The sequence below is a fragment of the Gadus macrocephalus genome, chromosome 4 (assembly GCF_031168955.1).
Source record: "Gadus macrocephalus chromosome 4, ASM3116895v1".
Taxonomy (NCBI): Eukaryota; Metazoa; Chordata; class Actinopteri; order Gadiformes; family Gadidae; genus Gadus; species Gadus macrocephalus.
In genome coordinates, this window is record NC_082385.1 from 30,004,246 (window position 1) to 30,026,147 (window position 21,902).

A 21,902-nucleotide genomic window follows, 5' to 3' on the forward strand; every position below is an offset into this window, starting at 1 on the left:
GGGTTTTTCTGAACAATTCTCACAGCTATAGTATGAATTTGTAGAATAAAAGATGCCTAGGCCTAATTGTGTCACACATAGCGGTTATGTGTATGAGGCTTATGGTGGATGCTGCTGAAGGTGAATGCTGCTGCTGGTGGCTGCTGCTGCTGGTGGCTTGAGCTGGCTGGTGCCGGATAACACTGCTGCTGCAGGTCGCTGCTGCTTGAGGCGATGGCTGCTTGAGCTGGCTGGTGGTGGCGAAGGATGGTGGTGTCGCCTTCTGCTGCTAGTGGTGGCGGCTTGTGCTGGCGACGGCTGTTGGTTGTGGTGGCGGCGGCGGCGACAGCTGCGATTGTTGTCCTTCCTTTCGACCTGATGCACTTTACTATCCTTAACCTCAGCCTGATGTTTGTGGAGTATTTTCTTTCTTTTAATAATAACTTATAATATTCCTCCCTGTTCCTTCACTTTGTTCTTGTTTTACAAGTTAGACATACACGCACACCTCTTTACACATTTGTTGTTCTTGTTGCACGCATGACTAACATTGTTTTATTTATTGATACCCCCTGGCTCTACTTTGCTGTTCTTGTTCACTTACTGTATGTTTGCTTTGTTGTTCTTAGTCCTGGTTCCCACTTGTTTTTGGTTCCACAAACCTCAGCCTGATATATCTGGCATCTCAAACACTGGTCAGCTTTACCATCGCCTACTCCTTTGCAGCGTGCAGATGTTAGGCAGTGGAATCTGCATTTGCTGCAGGGTTTCATAACCAGTGGTCCATTTTACTTGTATTGCTTTTTTAATTGTCTCCTTTCCTCACCGTATTCCTCTCTTGTCAACACTTATATATACAATATTCATCCCTGTTCCTTCACTTTGTTGTTTTTCAAGTTGGACACACACACACACACACACACATCCTTGTTGTCTGACCCATTGTTTGATAAAAAAAAATGTCATTTGTTATTCTTATATGTGATACTTTGTGTTCGGCTTAGTCTTAAAAGTAGCGTGGTTGTGTGGTCAGCTCCTGCCTCATCAGAAGAAGTTGCCTGGAAACTAAATGCTAAATGGACTGTTGCTACTCTGCTTTCTCCATCGCTCTCTGACCGCGGGTACGTGAATCGGAATTACAAGCAAAATCAAGAAAATGTAATAATAATAATACATTTAATTTAGAGGCGCCTTTCAAGACACCCAAGGTCACCTTACAGAGCATATAGTCATCAATTTTTTTTTTTTTAAAAACGACATTGTGGAAAAAAAAATAATTAAATAAACATAATAAATATAAGATGTTTAAAAATATTTATATTTAGTCCAGTTGCGCTAAAATGAACATATTGAATCATCTTTGATTTCAGAACAGATGTAAGGTTAAGCCACTAAAGTCAAAAGCCTAGTGCTACCCATGCTTACACGAACGTGAAGCTTTACCTCAAACTTAAAAACGTATCTAAGTAGCTTGCAGTCGTCACCCTACCACTCCATATGTAAAACTGACCTTTACAAATATGCAACAATGGTCAGAAAAGTACTTGTGTTTTTTAATTTATATTTACCATTCAATATTGCAATCGCTGCAGGCAGTCCCATTGAAGAACACGGCAGCGCGGCCTGTTTTTGAACTATACAGGCTTACATGAACCACGTGACCACCCTGCCGGCGAGATCAGAGAGTGTCGCAACCATATGGTCGCAACTCTTCTCTCATGGCTCTGGGCTGGCACAAGCCCCCAGGAACACTGCATACTTCCGCAATCCACCAGTGCTCAGCGGCCAAGCCTGGTATTGCAGCTGTTTAGGCGGGCTGTGGACGGGTCCCTCAAATCATGGGACCTAGAAGTAGATATCTCCGTTCACTCCAATACAAGTCGGGAACAGGAATGTGTCTCCGCAAAAAATGTCTGGATATCAATTAAAGGCTCATAATTACCTTCATGCTATGTCCTACATTTTTTTTCATTTTTTTTTTTCAAAACGCCAACTCAAGCGTTTTATTAGCTGTTATCTCGCTGGGGAAGAGGGGTGTGCAGCTGAAAGGAGTCGTAGTGAAACAAATGGCATCCGAGAGGGCCTAGTTCAGTGCTTCGTTAACGTGTCCGATTTTTGGACTGGTTCATCTGCTGCTCAATAACTCTCACGGTCCTCTGCTTGCGATCATTGTGATTCATCATGTATTGATCCATTTATTCAAAAGATCCAAAGACAAAGAACAGGTGCATTACGGTATCATTTTATATTGTTGTTGGACCGGAGTGGGGGAGTGGGCACGCATGCGTTCTATATTTCTGCATCCGGTACGTCACGGACTAGGCCACGTGTCTTGGCCCCATAACGCGGAAGCAAATCGCTCCTGCATGTTACCCTGCGCCACTGAGCAGTTTGTATAGGAATGAATGGGCGGCCAGTCCGTGGCCCATCCTTTATTATGTCCATGCTCTGGCAGCATCTTTATGGTGCGTTTTAATATCCATCCGTCTCGGAGGTCCGAGGACGTTGCCTAGCGACAAGCACAAACACGCCCCTTTTCCTCGGACGGCGATCTCGCCATCTCGGAACTCAGTGGTGACCGAGCGAAATTCCGAGACAGAATTCAAGATGGCTGCGCCCGTTGTGACTTGAAGTATGAACTGTTTTCATTGTGCTTGGACCACTTTGGTGGCTTAAATTGTAATTTCAATCACTCGTATTACTGCAATACCTTACTGCGTCCGTATCTCTGCCTATGTACACAAATATATTGTATTTGTGTACAGCACTTCGGTCAACTACTGTTGTTTTAAATGTGCTATATAAATAAACTTGACTTGACTTGACTATGGCCTATAGCCTACTTATATTGGATCGCCTGGTCCTCTGCCAATGCTACCGCGACAACAGCTTTCCGGGTGGCGTCCATGTTTTCCTCCAACGACCGAGCGAAATAATAAAACGCTTGAAGTGTGGGCGTGGCGTCAGATCCGAGATCCGAGTCGGTTCGCAGAGAATACTCGAACGCACCAATAGACGGATGAGGAAGCCGGAGCCAATACGTCATAGGCCACGCCTACTGGATACAAACGCAGCGCGGGAGTCAGATGAGGTCAGGAACATATGGGCGTCCCGTTGCTAGAACACGGCAGCGCCAAACATTTCACTGACGACTGCTTCCTCAACTTGGGCCAATACAGAGCTGGACTTGCTCAACGTCTGAAAATCAAGTCTGGATCAGTACCAACTCTCCTCGGCTCAGCTACAAACCTCGAAAAAGTAAGTTAACTAACGCCATATCATTGTGTTGCTTTACTGTATATGTTTACCTTGTTAGCATTATAATGCTGCTTTAGCATTAGCGCTACAGCTAACAGCCAAGTTACTGTCGCTAATGTTACGGTAGATAGTATCAGTTATGTGTGTAAATAAATACCATGGACCTATTATAGAGAAAGGACAGTGGACTAATACATGGCCGCCCATTCATTCCTATAAATACACACACTGTAAGTCGAGTGTGCATCTCAGCAAGCATGGGGCATCACACGAGAATGGGCACGATTCAACAAAGGGGCTACAGGCACTTATCTCTACTGCTTGGATACCAAGGGAATGCAATGTTTAACAATGTCTGCTCATACTACAACAAACGAATACAACTGTATTCTACCGGCCACTGGACCGCAGTAGTTCTAGCGTTTTACTGATGAGGAGATTGACCTGTTAAACTAATCCTAAATACATATGGTGCGTTCCAGGTAACCCGTGTTTTCGCCCCCTTCTACCCTCTTGTACTCCCAGATATAACTGGTTATTAACGGGCAAAAAAGTGTACCTGAAACGCACTATTATTCAGTTCTGATTCAAATCAAAGGGTTATTAGCCGATTTCGGCGGAGATGTCATGGTATTGGGTTGTTGAGATGAACTATAAAATATGTAAACAAATCAAGGATGTAATATCATTTCATAGAACTCATTTTAAGTATTAGGCTAATGTAATTCACTAAACATGCTTCTCTTGTATCTTCTTACAACTTGCACCTGGAATACATACAAGGTAAAAAATTTAGTACTGATTTTTCTTTGTTCTCTCTACGCAGGCCAGCTCATCAAGTGCTTACATTCAGCAGCTTCTCTCAAGGGATGTTGCCTGCCAGACAGAAAACCTGGAAACGCATATTTGTAGGCACAAAGCTGTCCTTAAAGTCTATGCAGCCCCATTTTAAAAGTGAAGGTGTGTACATTACTCATTGAGTATTTTTTTTCTTTGATTTGGTAGATTCTAGGCAGCCTAAATTCTAGGCTGATGCTAGATTCTAACTGCGCTAAAAAGCCTGGTCCTCTTTGGAAAGGCATCATGACCAGCGCCCTGCTAAAACACGAGTCAAACTTGGGAGTTGCATTTCAAAGATGGAATCAGCCAAGAGCCCAGAAAGGTTTCAAGACAGATGCCACATGAGCTGGTTTATCATTCTCAAACATCAATAAATTCATAATGCATGCAATGTTAGCTGATCAGCTTAGAGGGAAGGAGACGTTGTTGCTTTTTAGTGTCGAAATAGAATTGCGCTTCGCATCTCATGTTGTGATCAGATCATTTTGTGCTGGTGTTTGTTGAGTGTCCTTAACCTGGCCAACAACTTGAGCTTTGAGTCTAGGGAGGAGGGTGCTGGAGGAGACGTCCCTCTCCAAAACTGTGAATCTGTGTCTGCAGTACACATTTTAAACCCCCTGTGTCATTGTTGCGTACATTTAAATAGTTTCTTTCCCGTGTACAAATACACAATGCCTCCCTTTATGCAAATAATGTATCAAAACAATTACTTTTTCCTTTTTTTCTCCCTCTGCAGAAGACTGCGATGCCTTTGGAGACCGTAGCACTCAGCGTGGCGCCACATCAGAGAGCCTGGGTGTTGTCGCCCCTGGCTCCTCCCACATGTCCAGTCACAGCGAGGAACTGGTGGTTAGCAGAATAAAGAAATATTTTGGCATTTTTGCACTTGTAAATAGTTAATCGCTTTTTAGCCCACATTCAGATGTGAACTCATTCTTGCATGCGAGGGTCTTGAATCCAAAAAAAAAAATAGGCAGGCAAGACATTGAAATTGCAGGGCGTGCCAAGCCGCGACCGAACCAGCTTGGCAGTGTAAAAACGGCTAATCTGTCAGTAGTGGGGCTTGACAAATATTCTGTGCAAATGAAAGAATGTCTTGTGTGTGTGTTTCCTTCTTTATGTGGAAAGCAGCAGACCCCAGACACCATTTCAATCAAGCTTGAAGAGGATATTGGTGGAGGCTTGCCCGCTGGAGGTTAGTAATACACATTGCATCTATGCAAGAAAACAACCTTGATCAACTGAGAATGTACTTGATTCTACCTGCGCTAAAAAGCCTGATCCTCTTTGGAAAAGCATTAGGACCAGAGCCCTGCTAAAACACGAGTCAAACTTGGGAGTTACATTTCAAAGATGGAATCAGTCAAGAGCCCAGAAGGGTTTCAAGACAGATGCCACATGAGCTGGTTTATCATTCTCAAACATCAATAAATTCATAATGCATGCAATGTTAGCTGATCAGCTTAGACACGTTGTTGCCTTTTAGTGTCCAAATAGAAATTGTGCTTGCCTCGCTTGTCATGTTGTGCTCAGATCACTTTGCGCTGGTGTTCGTTGAGTGTCCTTAACCTGGCAAACCACTTGAGCTTTGAGTCTAGGGGGGAGGGTGCTGGAGGAGACGTCCTTCCCCAAAACTGTGAATCTTTGTCAGCAGCTCACATTTTAAACCCTCTGTGTCAATGTTGCATACATTTAAAAAGTTTCTTCACGTGTAAAAATACACAATGCCTCCCTTTATGCAAATAATGTATCAAAACAATTACTTTTTTACCTTTTTTTTCTCCCCCTGCAGAAGACTGCGATGCCTTTAGAGACCGTAGCAATCAGCGCAACGCCACCTCAGAGAGTCTGGGTGAGGGCGCCCCTGGCTCCTCCCACATGTCCAGTCACAGCGAGGAACTGAAGATTCTGAGTGTCTACGGAAAAGGGGAGGGCCCACTGGCGGTGGACGGCCATGACACCCTCTTTACCCCGTCAGAAGTGGAGGCCCTGAACTCGCTGTCTGCGGACCACAGCGCGGCCAAGAGCCTGGAGCGCGGCGAGCGGCTGGTCTGCCACGAGGAGCTGAGTGTCCAGGTTGGAAGTCGTCTTCTTATTCAGCATCCAAATGAGAGGCTTCCTTTGTTACAACTCCAGCACACACCCTTAGAAAGCACACACCTCTATGATTTAATGAGTCGTACGTGTAGCCTGGCTATTTCCAGACTCGTTGGTCTAGGGAAGCTGCTGTCATTTTCTTCAGCACAAGAGGCTTGATCAACTTGTTCAACTGACTCTGTACGCAAACGGCTGCTTGCCGTCGCTTCCCTGTCGTCATTGTGTTAATCCAGCCAATAGGGTGCCAGGGGGAAAAGCCAACTAGTTGATTGGCGCTGTCGCACCAAAATTGTACCGGGGTGAAAATTGTACCACCTACGTAATTCGCGTTCGAAACATTACGTCATCGTTCGACACGATTGTCCGTTGCTTCGCGCCCATGTTGCCAAAGAAGAAATTACATAATACAAACACTTTTTTTTTACTTTATATTTGTATTGTATTGAATTTAGCTCGTAAACTGAGTGTTTTAAAGTGTATCATAGTTTAGCTAGCTTGTGTTAATACACTCAGTTTACTAGCTAAATGCCATTAAACAATTAAATACAATGCAATTATAAAGTAAGCAACGCTAATAAATGTCATTTGTAAAATAAGTGTTATCTGCTTAATGTTATTTCGTCTTGTGACGCTCAATGAATGAGCGCGAATGTTTGTGAATATTCATGAACCTTCCCACGTCATTGTTCGTCCGTTGCCAGGCAGGTTTGGAAATTTCGAACACAGATTACGTAGGCGGTACACGTTTCGCCCCCCGGTACAATTTTGGTCTCAAAAAACAGTCTCAGCTTCTCCAAAAACGTATCGGAAGCAGAAAGATAAGAATTGCTCTTCTCCTGACCCTTATGAAGGGCGAATTCAAATCGCCGTCAGAACAGGTTGGGGGAACCCAGTCTATCGTAATTGGGGATTAACAACTATTCTGTGCAAATGAAAGGAAATGAAAATGTGTTTCCTTCTTTATGTGGAAAGCCGGAGACCCCAGACACCATTTCAATCAAGGTTGAAGAGGATATTGGTGGAGGCATGCCCGCTGTAGGTTAGTAATACACATTGCATCCATGCAAGCAAACTGACCTACCAACTGAGAATGTACTCGATTCTAACTGCGCTGGTCCTCTTTTGAAAAGCATCATGACCGTCACCCTGCTAAAACACAAGGACTACTATACAGTTTATAGTAGAATGATTTAAATCTTCTTCATGACAGATGTCAGGAATGCTGAATCCGCTCTGATTCCCAGTATAACTACAGTATTGGTAAAGCAGGTGATCAGAAACCACAGATGACCTGGGTTGTGTCTTTATGACCTCCCCACATCCTTAAAAGGCGGAGACGTAGCGGTGCCTTCTCAGCTGACGCCTTTGACCCTTGACCCCCCCAAGGGGAACAAGGAAAAGGCAAGAAAGAATGTCAAAATATACTTCTTCCAATACACCAGTGTGTAAAAGTACATGCTGTATCCCTTTGTGCAAATAATTAATTAATACCATTACTTTCTCTCTTTGTTTCCTCTCTGAAGAAGACGTCAATGACATTAGAGACTGCAGCACGCAGCGCGGCGCCACCTCAGAGAGTCTGGGTGTGGACGCCCCTGGCTCCTCCCACATGTCAAGTCACAGCGGGGAGCTGCGGATCCTGAGCGTTTACGGACAAGGGGAGGGCCCACTGGCGGTGGCTGGTTGGTGGAAGGTTTCTCCCAACAATGCCAATATGATCGTACACATGAGGACCCGACCAGACGAGAAGCCGTACGGGTGTGACCAATGCACGAAGAGCTTCAGTCTAAGTGAACACCTGAAGGGCCACATGAAGACTCACACCGGGGAGAAACCCTACAGCTGTGACCATTGCAAAAAGCGCTTCGCTCGGCATGGCTACCTGAACGTCCACATGAGGACTCACTCCGGCGAGAAGCCCTACAAGTGTGACCAATGCACGAAGCGCTTCAGTCAAACAAGCCACCTGAAGAGCCACATGATGACTCACTCCGGCGAGAAGCCCTACAGGTGTGACCAATCCCCGAAGCGCTTCAGTCAAACAAGCCACCTGAAGAGCCACATGATGACTCACTCCGGCGAGATGCCCTACAAGTGTGACCAATGCACGAAGCGCTTCAGTTGGACAAGCAGCCTGAAGACCCACATGAGGACTCACTCCGGCGAGATGCCCTACAAGTGTGACCAATGCACGAAGCGCTTCAGTCATGGCGGCAACCTGAAGAACCACCTGAGGACTCACACCGGCGAGAAGCCCTACAAGTGTGACCAATGCACGAAGCGCTTCAGTCTAAGTGAACACCTGAAGGGCCACATGAAGACTCACACCGGGGAGAAACCCTACAGCTGTGACCATTGAAAAAAGCGCTTCGCTCGGCATGGCGACCTGAACGTCCACATGAGGACTCACTCCGGCGAGAAGCCCTACAAGTGTGACCAATGCCCGAAGCGCTTCAGTCAAACAAGCAACCTGAAGGGCCACATGAAGACTCACACCGGGGAGATGCCCTACAAGTGTGACCAATGCACGAAGCGCTTCAGTCGGACAAGCAACCTGAAGACCCACATGAGGACTCACTCCGGCGAGATGCCCTACAAGTGTGACCAATGCACGAAGCGCTTCAGTCATGGCGGCAACCTGAAGAACCACCTGAGGACTCACACCGGCGAGAAGCCCTACAAGTGTGACCAATGCACGAAGCGCTTCAGTCGGACAAGCCACCTGAAGATCCACCTGAGGACTCACTCTGGGGAGAAGCCCTACAAGTGTGACCAATGCACGATGCGCTTCAGTCAGACATGCCACCTGAAGGACCACATGAAGACTCACACCGGGGAGAAACCCTACAGCTGTGACCATTGCAAAAAGCGCTTCGCTCGGCATGGCTACCTGAACGTCCACATGAGGACTCACTCCGGCGAGAAGCCCTACAAGTGTGACCAATGCACGAAGCGCTTCAGTCGGACAAGCCACCTGAAGAGCCACATGATGACTCACTCCGGCGAGAAGCCCTACAGGTGTGACCAATGCCCGAAGCGCTTCAGTCAAACAAGCCACCTGAAGAGCCACATGATGACTCACTCCGGCGAGATGCCCTACAAGTGTGACCAATGCACGAAGCGCTTCAGTTGGACAAGCAGCCTGAAGACCCACATGAGGACTCACTCCGGCGAGATGCCCTACAAGTGTGACCAATGCACGAAGCGCTTCAGTCATGGCGGCAACCTGAAGAAGCACCTGAGGACTCACACCGGCGAGAAGCCCTACAAGTGTGACCAATGCACGAAGCGCTTCAGTCTAAGTGAACACCTGAAGGGCCACATGAAGACTCACACCGGGGAGAAACCCTACAGCTGTGACCATTGCAAAAAGCGCTTCGCTCGGCATGACAACCTGAAGGTCCACATGAGGACTCACTCCGGCGAGATGCCCTACAAGTGTGACCAATGCACGAAGCGCTTCAGTCATGGCGGCAACCTGAAGAAGCACCTGAGGACTCACACCGGCGAGATGCCCTACAAGTGTGACCAATGCACGAAGCGCTTCAGTCGGACAAGCAGCCTGAAGACCCACATGAGGACTCACCTCGGCGAGAAGCCCTACAGGTGTGACCAATGCCCGAAGCGCTTCAGTCAAACAAGCAACCTGAAGAGCCACATGATGACTCACTCCGGCGAGATGCCCTACAAGTGTGACCAATGCACGAAGCGCTTCAGTCGGACAAGCAGCCTGAAGACCCACATGAGGACTCACTCCGGCGAGATGCCCTACAAGTGTGACCAATGCACGAAGCGCTTCAGTCATGGCGGCAACCTGAAGAAGCACCTGAGGACTCACACCGGCGAGAAGCCCTACAAGTGTGACCAATGCACGAAGCGCTTCAGTCTAAGTGAACACCTGAAGGGCCACATGAAGACTCACACCGGGGAGAAACCCTACAGCTGTGACCATTGCAAAAAGCGCTTCGCTCGGCATGGCGACCTGAACGTCCACATGAGGACTCACTCCGGCGAGATGCCCTACAAGTGTGACCAATGCACGAAGCGCTTCAGTCGGACAAGCAACCTGAAGACCCACATGAGGACTCACTCCGGCGAGATGCCCTACAAGTGTGACCAATGCACGAAGCGCTTCAGTCATGGCGGCAACCTGAAGAACCACATGAGGACTCACTCCGGCGAGATGCCCTACAAGTGTGACCAATGCACGATGCGCTTCAGTGTGAAAGGCCACCTGAAGATCCACATGAGAACTCACACCGGCGAGAAGCCCTACAGGTGTGACCAATGCACGAAGGGCTTCATTGTGAAAGGCACCCTGAAGATCCACATGAGGACTCACTCCGGTTAGAAGCCCTGCCTGTTAGTGCATTGCAACGCCAGCTACAGCGACCCAAGCAATTTGAGTGTGCACATGCTTAAGCACACGGGCAATGGGGTGCTTTCACACAGGGTAACGGGGCGCTTTGATTGAGAGCTCTGTCCGGTATTTGTCGAAATTAATGCTTTTAGTTTTTCTTTTCATCAGGATTAAACATTTTCCAGCTTTTGATTCGCTTTGTTTTGTTTTGTCATTTTAGTAATTTATGTCTGTGTGATAAAGAACTTATTTCTCTGATTCTTCTGACAGCAAAATATTAGGAAACTCACATCGTTGGTAAATAGAAATGAAACTTGTGAGGGGAGTATACCACGAACCTCACTGAACATACCCAGGCTTTCTTGGGAAAACCTGGTTCGACAGAGACGCAACTCGCAGTGAGAGTTAAATGGTTCCACGACACTCACTTTAGATTAAATTAGTCTAACCAGGTTTTCCACTTTAGGTTCAATGCGCGTTCACATAAAAGGTGTGTTTATCACGTCATTTGACTCCCCCTTATGCAAAGTGAATCGAGCGTGCGTGGTGTATTATGAATTCCTATGAGGAATTCAAAGTCCAAATCACAGCAAAGGGGAACAGGGTTGCCCATAATATGGCTAGGGTAGCGTGCTGGCAAAAAATAGCCGTCCGTGTTAATTCATAAGTGAAAAGATTCTGCTTATTGTCTAAAAATATAATTTATCATCATGCCTTTTACCCCCATAGATGTGGTGCCAGCATGCTCCTACGAACATGGGGCCAAGTCAAAAATAAATAAATCAATGTGGTAAGTTGTAAGCATCCATTTGAATAATTTCAGGTGAATCTAGCCTATGATTTGCAATGGCCTAGGCTCCAACCTTTAGTCACATGTTGATTACCTGCAGCAAATAAAAATAAATTTAATACGACTGGTAGGAGGACCGCTCCACCGCCCTTCACCACTAGGAGGAGCTGGCTCTCGCCAATAACGAAGGTCGGCCGATGATGGTAGGAGTGGAAGGGGGGGGTGTCCTCTGACCCCACTGCCTCGACTTCAAAGGCCTTTGTAATGAGTATATTCATGTATTGGCAATGGACATCAATAATTGTCTTGGTAATCAAATTGTTGTGAAATGATTGAGTGTAAATTAATTGTCATTTTTAGTTGAAGGTACAAACATTAGTTTGGAGGAGCTGCCGACGATCAATCTCCAATCAGAGGTATATAACTATCAAAGCAAAGTGTCACGTACTCTTCTGTATGTTTAATTTCTGGACAGAATGTCCTATAATAGGTTTCCCTGATTCTTGCAGGAGACGGTCGCCCTGTGACTCCAGGGCGACTATGGAGGGGGTTTTTCTGAACAATTCTCACAGCTATAGTATGAATTTGTAGAATAAAAGATGCCTAGGCCTAATTGTGTCACACATAGCGGTTATCTGTATGAGGCTGATGGTGGATGCTGCTGAAGGTGAATGCTGCTGATGGTGGATGCTGCTGCTGGTGGCTTGAGCTGGCTGGTGCCGGATAACACTGCTGCTGCAGGTCGCTGCTGCTTGAGGCGATGGCTGCTTGAGCTGGCTGGTGGTGGCGGCGAAGGATGGTGGTGTCGCCTTCTGCTGCTAGTGGTGGCGGCTTGTGCTGGCGACGGCTGTTGGTTGTGGTGGCGGCGGCGGCGACTGCTGCGATTGTTGTCCTTCCTTTCGACCTGATGCACTTTACTATCCTTAACCTCAGCCTGATGTTTGTGGAGTATTTTCTTTCTTTTAATAAAAACTTATAATATTCCTCCCTGTTCCTTCACTTTGTTCTTGTTTTACAAGTTAGATATACACGCACACCTCTTTACACATTTGTTGTTCTTGTTGCACACATGACTAACATTGTTTTATTTATTGATACCCCCTGGCTCTACTTTGCTGTTCTTGTTCACTTACTGTATGTTTGCTTTGTTGTTCTTAGTCCTTGTTCCCACTTGTTTTTGGTTCCACAAACCTCAGCCTGATATATCTGGCATCTCAAACACTGGTCAGCTTTACCATCGCCTACTCCTTTGCAGCGTGCAGATGTTAGGCAGTGGAATCTGCATTTGCTGCAGGGTTTCATAACCAGTGGTCCATTTTACTTGTATTGCTCTTTTAATTGTCTCCTTTCCTCACCGTATTCCTCTCTTGTCAACACTTGTATATACAATATTCATCCCTGTTCCTTCACTTTGTTGTTTTTCAAGTTGGACACACACACACACACACACACATCCTTGTTGTCTGACCCATTGTTTGATAAAAAAAATCTTTCATTTGTTATTCTTATATGTGATACTTTGTGTTCGGCTTAGTCTTAAAAGTAGCATGGTTGTGTGGTCAGCTCCTGCCTCATCAGAAGAAGTTGCCTGGAAACTAAATGCTAAATGGACTGTTGCTACTCTGCTTACTCCATCGCTCTCTGACCACGGGTACGTGACGCGGAATTACAAGCAAAATCAAGAAAATGTAATAATACATTTAATTTAGAGGCGCCTTTCAAGACACCCAAGGTCACCTTACAGAGCATATAGTCATCATAAATCGTTTAAAAAACAAGACATTGTGGAAAAAAAATTAAATAAAAGATGTTTAAAAATATTTGTATGTAGTCCAGTTGCGCTAAAATGAACATATTGAATCGTCTTTGATTTCAGAACAGACGTGGTAAGGTTAAGCCACTAAAGTCAAAAGCCTAGTGCTACCCATGCTTACACGAACGTGAAGCTTTACCTCAAACTTAAAAACGTATCTAAGTAGCTTGAAGTCGTCACCCTACCACTCCAAATGTAAAACTGACGTTTACAAATATGCAACAATGGTCAGAAATGTACTTGTGTTTTTTAATTTATATTTACCATTCAATATTGCAATCGCTGCAGGCAGTCCCATTGAAGAACACGGCAGCGCGGCCTGTTTTTTAAAGGTCCCATGACATGCTATTTTATGTATTCTTTAATATAGGTATTAGTGGGCAACTAACACCGTATTCAAAGACGTTCCTGAAATTCAGCCGTGGTGCAGAGTTACAGCCACTCCGAGCCAGTCGCACATTGAGCTTCCCCCAAATGCGCTGTTTCGGTGGGCGTGTCAAGGAGGAGGGTGGGGGTGTGGCCCTGAGCAGCTTGCAGCTACGTGCGGTACCATGCGCTCTGTTTACAGTGGATGCATCGCAATGGCGAGGCGCACACAGCCTTTAGCCGTGTTCTGTAAATATTCTAGAACACACGGGAGTCCTGGAGCTCTATATCTAAATATTATCATATAGCCTACACAGATATCTATATCATATAATATATATTATCACGGCCAAAAGCTGTGTGAGCCGATATTATGAATCTCAAACGACCGCGTTGGGTTCTCCGACGTTCCTGTGGGGTGTTCCACAAAGCCGGTTTTATCACATAACCGGGTGAGTTAACCCAGGGTTTGCTGTAACCCTAGGTTTTCCGTTCCAAAAGGATCACGGTATGTTAGTTGCTACAGCAACATATGCTCTGAATCAAACCTGGTCGGACCAGGTTTTGCGCAGGTTAAGTTTGAAACATAACCCGGTTTTGGGTATTTCCACCGGCGTTCACCGCAGATTTCATGTGTTCACAATGGCATGCCCTTTTGATGAAAGAACTGCTGATATCAGAGCGCAAATTATACGTGCAATCCACCGGGAGCGATTGATAAGACCACGGCTCGACATCTTGGCATATTGGATGACTTTTTGCTGGAGTGGAGAGATATAGATTCTCGCGCAAATCTTTAATATATTCAAATAGCCTTACATAGCCAACACTACCAATCGAGGACCTGGCCTCAGTTCACTCCAGACTATTTGCGTAGCCCTCCGTTTTTTTCAAATGGTAGTTTTATCTAGGCTATAATTCTGGAGATGCTGAGCACATCACAGTCGTTTCAGATGACCCATCCAAGATTTGTATCGGCCTCCTATCATACAAAGAGCAATATTGTCTGAGTACTATGCCGAGAGGCATTTACAACATAAAGTATAAAATAGTCTTAACGGACTTGCATCCACTGGAGAATGTTCGATCGTAGCCGGCGGCTTCATTACAAGCACTGATCCATCTTGATCTGTGAAGTTGATGAATTGTCACTTTTAGGTTTTCTACCCAGTTACCAAAAAATAAACATTTGGAATAGTATGCGCTGTGGCAAGCACACGGTTTGCGTGTTACTTCGAAGGCAAAAAAAATCTAAAATACAAGAAAACACAAAAACCTACATTCAACCAGTGGGGGGTATGGCCCATGACTCTCTGAGGTGGTAGGTACCTCCAGGTAGCCTACCCCCTCCATGCCAGGGCGCCCTGAATTTATATTTATTAACAGCTCCTCCACCGGGGTCAAGACAATTTGAGGGCCAGATCCAGTCTGCCGACTGTCGGCCTTTTCACGATTGGCTTAAAAAAATTGCTTATTTAAATTTATACCGATACGATGGTGGGAAAAGCTTACCAGTTTGTATGTTTTTTATACTTGATCCTCTGACCGCTTGGAAGCAATCGGAGTAGGCCTACATATTGTTTTAGAAGAAAGGGGTTATGTGGTAGCATCTTTAAGAATGCTTAACTGGGATATTTATATATTCATGGCTCAAATATTAAGGATCATGCTTTTGACGTGTAACTAACGCATTTACGCGGTCAGCGATCCGCTGCGGTTCTCCGGGTTCTCAGGTTTTAGCGTTCCCTTTTCTTGTGATAATGTCCTTCTCCTCGTCATAGCTCTCCAGGAGAACCTGGAGTTCCATTTCATTGAAATAAGCGGCCCGTTTCGCCATATCGATCAGGGTTTCCATGATCCATACATCACGTCTTTTTAAGTTTGGCGTGGACGCGCACAACCCTGTGTTAACCAACCCCGAGTTGATTGAACTAATGCATAACCGCTGCTGTGGAACCGAAAACTCTGGGTTGGTCAGCACAGGGTCAATCAACCTAGAGTTCAGCGTTAACTCAGTGTTTGTTAAACCTCCGTTCGTGGAACACCCCTCAGTTTCTTTATTTAGTTCATGTTTTAGTTTTGTTTATGTATGTTTTGTTTCTATCACGGGGAACAAGGCGCTGAATGGTGGTCCCCATTCCTCTGTATGCAGTACATCCTATTGGCTCATCTTATCCTGGAGCTTTCTGTTAGGTATCCTCCTGACTTGATCTGTTTTATTAGGTTGAACAAAGGCAAACAAATGGTAAAGGATAAGGAATGTTGAGTGACTACGTGTCCCAAAGAATGTCCTCAAATATCTAGATAAATATTTATTGTCATTATAGTGTTGCTAAGGGGGGGAGGGGGCAATATCCTTCTGATCGATAACACTAAATGATTGTGTGTGTGTGTGTGTGTGTGTGTGTGTGTGTGTGTGTGTGTGTGTGTGTGTGTGTGTGTGTGTGTGTGTGTGTGTGTTTGTCAGAACACTCTCTCTCTAGTGCAGGGCGAGCAGCACACTGCGTCCGTCTGTCCTCCGTCTCTAGATTTGTGCTCCCAAAAGACTACGGTTGTCATGTGAGTCTGCAGACTGGCAGAGCGGTGCACGTCACTGGTTAATGTGCACTGCTCAATGGTTAAGTGATCGCTTCAGGTTGAAAGCATCGTGTAGTGGGGCCCTAGCTTTAGACGGGGCCCCACGCTGAGGTAACTGGACAGAAAGAGACAGATTACAACTCTAAACCCTGTTTCACTCAGTGTTGATTTTATTTGTTTGTTTGTTTGTTTGCTGTTTGGGCGTCCCCAAGGTGATCACTGTGACAACGCTGAGCATCGGCGCCAGGAACTCGCTTCCCGGGGTGCCGTCCGCCGCCGCCGTGGCCTGGTTCATCAGCGCGTGCCGTGCCGGCCTTCGTCTTCTCGGCGCTCATCGAGCTGGCCGCTGTCGACCAGCGTCCAATCGGAGCTGGGCCCGGGGCTTCAGGGACGCACCGCAGGCCCAGCACCCAAAGGGGCCAATACTTCATCACCCGTGTCGTGGCAATTTCTATATCAGATATTGCGTCTAAGCAGATGAGATATTTAGATGCAAAAAGCACACAATACTGTTGACAATTAGTGGTTATATATATTTGTATTAAAAGTACGAACAAAGATACATCACAACATGCATCAACAAACAACATAACAGGCATACATTACAATAATCTGGGGCCCCAGATGGGAGCTCCTCTTTGCGTGTTACTTCATTCTCTGAAGGTACGCCCAGACAAGTCCACTGAGTAGCTAAAGTCAGGAGCTTTTATACACTTAGATCGGATCCTTGAGGGCAGTTGGCATCTGGAGGGGGTGTCCCCCCCATAAAACCAAAAACCTTTGTTAACCAGATGTTAATCTATTGCTTGAAGTTTCTTCAGAGGGCAAAAGGTGGTTGAGGCTGTTCCTTATCACCCTTTGCTTCTCTACGCTCCCCAGGGGGTCAAGTAAAACAGGCCCAAACCAAACTACAGACAACATGGAAACGGAATGTGAAACCAGATTACATCACATGAAACACTAAGAATTACATTTTAGAAGACCTTGCAGAATAGCAAGATTCCAAGAACGGGATGTGAAACCAGATTACATCACATGAAACACTAAGAATTATATTTTATAAGACCCTGAACATAACATGTAGATTTTCCATCACACCCGTCACCATGGAGACCGGCTGTTGAGTCATTTAGCAGACGCTTTGATCGAAAAAGGACTTTGTTGATTCAGTTAGACACGAGAAAAAGAAGGTTCACACTGAGATGTGATTACGTATTCATTAGCATATCTGTGGATGGCCGTCGTTATCCTAGGGTTTAGGTATTATTTCTTCCTCTCTCTTATCTCCTCCTCCTCCTCCTCTTTCCCTCCTCCTACCTCCCTCACCACCTCCTCACTCCCCCTACCCATCCTTTATTTTTCCTTCACCCCTCCTTCCTCCTCCAACTCCACCCTTTCTCCCCGCCTTCCACCTCCTCCTCCTCCCCCTCCCTCTCTCATCCTCACCTCTTCCCCCTCCCCCTCCTCTACCTCCTCCCCCTCCCCAACATTCCTCCTCCTCCCCCCCATCTCCTCTTCCTCCTCCTCCTCCTCCTCCTCCTCCTCCTCCTCCTCCTCCTCAGATGCTTGCCCCCATAGTGCTCTCCAAGAAGCCCAACAACATGTGCTCAAACGGGGTCAACTACACCCCCGACCTCAGCTGTCCTCCACCCTCTCCACCTTCCGACACACACACACACACACACACACACACACACACACACACACACACACACACACACACACACACACACACACACACACACACACACACACACACACACACACACACACGCGCACACACACACACACACACTCCAAGGTGGTTGTTCCAACTCTAGCCCATGAGCAGCGGGAACACAACTAATATTTTTTATTACACTTTTTCTTTATTCATTGCCTTTATAGTGTGTGTGTGTAAGCAGTGTAAGCAGTTCTCTCTTCTGGGATAAATATAACACGCATTACATAGTCTGACAGACAGCAACAACAACAAGGTGAGTAAAGCATTACAACTTTGAGATAAGTAAAAACCACTTTTGCCAATATGGAATAACAAAAAGAATGGGATTGCTCAATACAAAAACCCTGTCGTCTGTGTCTAGGTATGGCCTGTGCCAACGCTCCCTGGTCTGAAGAGAACTTTTCATGTTCTATCTGCCTGGATGTGTTCAGCAGTCCAGTTTCCACTCCATGTGGACACAACTTCTGCAGAACCTGTATTACAAAGTACAGGGATGAACAAGTCAAGTACAAATGTCCTGTTTGCAACGAGCTTTTTAACACAAGACCTGATTTACGGGTCAATACCCTCTTATCAGAGATAGTTGATCGGTTTGGAACGTCCGTACGAGTAAAAGAGCAGCCTTGTGTTGAACCAGCAGAAGTTCCCTGTGACGTCTGTACTGGGACCCAGCTGAAGGCCGTGAAGTCCTGCCTAGTGTGTTTTATCTCTTACTGCCAAACCCACCTGGAGCCACATCAAAGAGTCACAGTCCTGAAGAAACATCGGCTGGTCGAGCCTATGGACCGTCTGGAAGACAGGATGTGTAAGAAACACGTCCGACTTCTGGAGCTCTTCTGCCAGACTGAACAGGTGTGTGTGTGTCAGTATTGCACAGAGACAGACCATAAGTCACATCCTGTTGTACCTCTAAAGGAGGAATATGAAGTGAAGATGGCCCAACTGGGGAAGATAGAGGCTGATGTTCAGCAGATAATCCAGGAGAGACAAAATAATATTCAGGAGATTAAAGACACAGTTAAACGCAGCAAAGCAGACGCAGACAGAGAGATAGCCGATGGTGTGCAGGTCATCACTGCTCTGATGCGCTGCATTGAGAAGTGCCAGGATGATCTCAACAAAATGGTTAAAGAGAGACTGAAATCCACAGAGACACAAGCTGAAGGCCTCATCAAAGAGCTGGAGCAGGAGATAGAAGATCTGACCAATAGAAGCTTAGAGGTGAAGCAGCTCTTACACACTAATGACCACCTCCACTTCCTCCAGGCCTTCAGATCCCTGAAGGATCCTCCACCCACCAGGGACTGGACGACGGTGGAGGTCTGTCCTCCGTCATACGTAGGGACCTTGAGGAGATCCCTGGATCAGCTGGAGGAGACACTGAACAAGGAGATAAAGAAGCTGCGTGATGCTGAACTGAAGAGGGTCCAGCAGTATGAAGTAGATGTGACTCTGGATCCTGATACTGCTCATCCCAGGCTCATCCTGTCTGAGGATGGGAAACAAGTACATCACGGAGGTGTACGGAAGGAACTCCCAGACAACCCTAAGAGATTTACAGATTATATATATGTTCTTACGAGGCAGAGCTTCTCCTCAGGGAGATTTTACTTTGAGGTCCGGGTTAAAGACAAGACTGAATGGTGTTTAGGAGTGGCCAGAGAGTCCATCAACAGAATAGGTGAGATCATATTGGCCCCTGAGACGGGTTACTGGACTCTTTACTTCAACAATGATGGGTTGTTATTTAATGATATCCCTGATGTCTGTGTCCCTCTGAGACGGACATCACATCATGTTTGTTGATTATGATGAGGGTCTGGTCTCCTTCTATGATGTGGAAGCCAGGGTTCATCTCTACTCTGCTACTGGCTGCACCTTTAGTGAGCCTCTCTATCCATTCCTCTGTCCATGTAACTATGATTATGAAGGTACAAACTCTGCCCCCCTGATCATCTCACGTGTCAATCAAACAGACTAGGACCTTTGTTTTGATAATAAAATAAAAACAACCCAAACAACTGACGATGTTTCTTGAATTAGAATCTATACTATGTGAGATCTGAGAGCTCTGCATTCATGTTGTACTGCTGGCATTTAACAACGAGAGATTCAGAAGGAAGTGAACCCTGAATATTATAAAATATAACCCATTGTAAATTATTAGATAACATTATATTCTTCATTGTCTGTTTTCTCCAGTTTTTTTAAGTTTTACTTCTATACAATTGTTAATTGTTGCAGTTACGTGGAGCATGGTTTGAGGATTAATGTGTATATCATAATCATCTAAACATTGCTGTTAGTTCATAAGTCTGAATCATGAATGACAAAGCAATCAAATGTAAAAACATTATGGTTTCAATAAAAATGGAAAAAAACCAAAGGTGTCGAATTATTTTTAATGTCCACCATATAACAACCCAACATGGGTAACATGTGTCTCCTTGTTTGTGAGTACCATGACTTTGTCTCTCTCCTCTCCTCTCCATCGTCTCCTCTTAGTTTCTCCTCTCTCCTTCCTCTCTCTTCTCTTCCTCCTCTCTCCTACCTCTGCTCTCCTTTTTAGCTCATCCAGGATTGGGTTAAGTATTGTCTTGCATACACATTACATGTGTGTAAATAAATACCCTTTTGACTTGTCTCTGCTATAGTCTCCTACCTGTGCTCTGGCGAATACAAGCAGCAGTCCCAAAATTTGTGTTATGAGCGACACCCAGTGGCGGGAGCGGGAATCACCACAGAGGGGCGGACAGTTATTTGTGGGCGCCTAATAATAATCTTTTGTAGTACATTTAATCAGACTATTTATGTTCCAATTAATAATGGGACTAGTTATAGTCCAATTAATATGTCACAATACTGTGAGAAATTGTCTTCTTTATATTTTTTGCATTATATCGCATTATTAAGGTACGAATTACAGCCAGCTGCCACTCATTAGTTAATGACGTCCTTCATTACCTCATGTTGGCTTCTTTGAGCGGGTGCCGTTTAGAACGTGCAGTCACGTGGTTGTTCGCCGGTAGAAGGCGGTGAATGTCTGCGGTTGTGTAGACTTTAGGGTAAAGGGGGTTGGCGTGTTGTGCTCATGGGTCAGATTGCCGTGTCTCTGTCTCTCACCTCAGGGTTCCCCGGCACTACCGAAGCAAACCACACGGCTTCACGTGGCGCTCCTCCCGCACCGAGGGGAGAGGGAGGAGGAGAAGCTTTCTACCTTCTCTTGACGTGTTATGTTATTTCAAAGTGTGCGGTGACGCTGGTCGACTTCGGAGCTTCAAGAAGAACACGCGCCAAGAAAAAAAAAAATGGAAATAAGTGAAAGATTATAGGCAGGTAGGCAGGTAGATGAATAACATGAATGTGTTAAATCAATGGAACATGTATATGGTGTTGACTCTGGCTGGGGTGTCGGGGATAACCGCAGCGGACAGAATGGGAGACGTCTTCCGCTGTCGCTCTCCAAGGTGCTGAACTCCGGCTGAGTGACGTCACACGCTTTGGACAAGCCCCTGACCGCGTGGTTTTAGGGAATCACTCCCGGTATACATACTACATTTAAAAAGTAAGTAAGTAGGAATGTGAAACACTTTGCAGGAAGAACTACCTGTGCCGAACGAGATGAGATAAGAAAATCGAAGCATAGAATTGTAGAACGATTCTTTGTGCTAAAAAAAATCTCAATGGCATTAAAAAAATTGGCTCGTTGTGTGCGGCTAGTCTGTCTGGTTCCTAAACCATCTCAAACCTACAATTATAGAACATCATGTTCGCCAAACTATACCTCACAACCTGACCATTATCAGGCGTTTGTACCCAGAGCGTCCAGTGAGGTGAAGGCCCAGGTCTGGGCTGCTCAGGGAGGACATTGGGGATCCTTCGCGGACGAGGAGCCTAAACAAACCAACCAAGCGGGTCCCCTGAGCCCCTCAACAGTCCTGTTTCATTGTGGGGCTGCAGGGCTGCCGGCTCCCCTGTGAACGCCCCTTCAGTTCAGCTCCAATAACAGGAGGACAGGTGTGTCGCATCAGAGCCTAATCAGCAGGGGACCGGGTCACCCTATCAGCCAATCAGAGGTGGTGCCTGAACCAGCAGGTGT

At 46.0% G+C, this 21,902-nt stretch overlaps 3 protein-coding genes across 3 annotated transcripts in view; all 3 read left to right on the forward strand.

Moving 5' to 3' along the window:
* Positions 1–10,726, forward strand: part of LOC132455181 (zinc finger protein 208-like) — a 37,682-nt gene extending 26,956 nt beyond the window's left edge. The window contains exons 2-3 of the mRNA XM_060048973.1: positions 7,985–8,463; positions 8,548–10,726. Coding sequence (XP_059904956.1) covers positions 7,985–8,463; positions 8,548–10,525 — 2,457 coding nt within the window. The 3' untranslated portion in view covers positions 10,526–10,726. The remainder of the gene's footprint in view (positions 1–7,984; positions 8,464–8,547) is intronic.
* Positions 1–21,902, forward strand: part of LOC132455191 (NACHT, LRR and PYD domains-containing protein 3-like) — a 381,632-nt gene that overhangs the window by 190,780 nt on the left and 168,950 nt on the right. The window lies entirely within an intron of this gene.
* On the forward strand, positions 17,983–20,123 carry LOC132455232 (E3 ubiquitin-protein ligase TRIM39-like). Its single transcript, XM_060049060.1, is given in 3 exon segments — positions 17,983–18,056; positions 18,165–19,596; positions 19,598–20,123. Coding segments are annotated over 2 exon segments (1,617 nt in total). The 5' UTR covers positions 17,983–18,056; positions 18,165–18,166; the 3' UTR covers positions 19,785–20,123.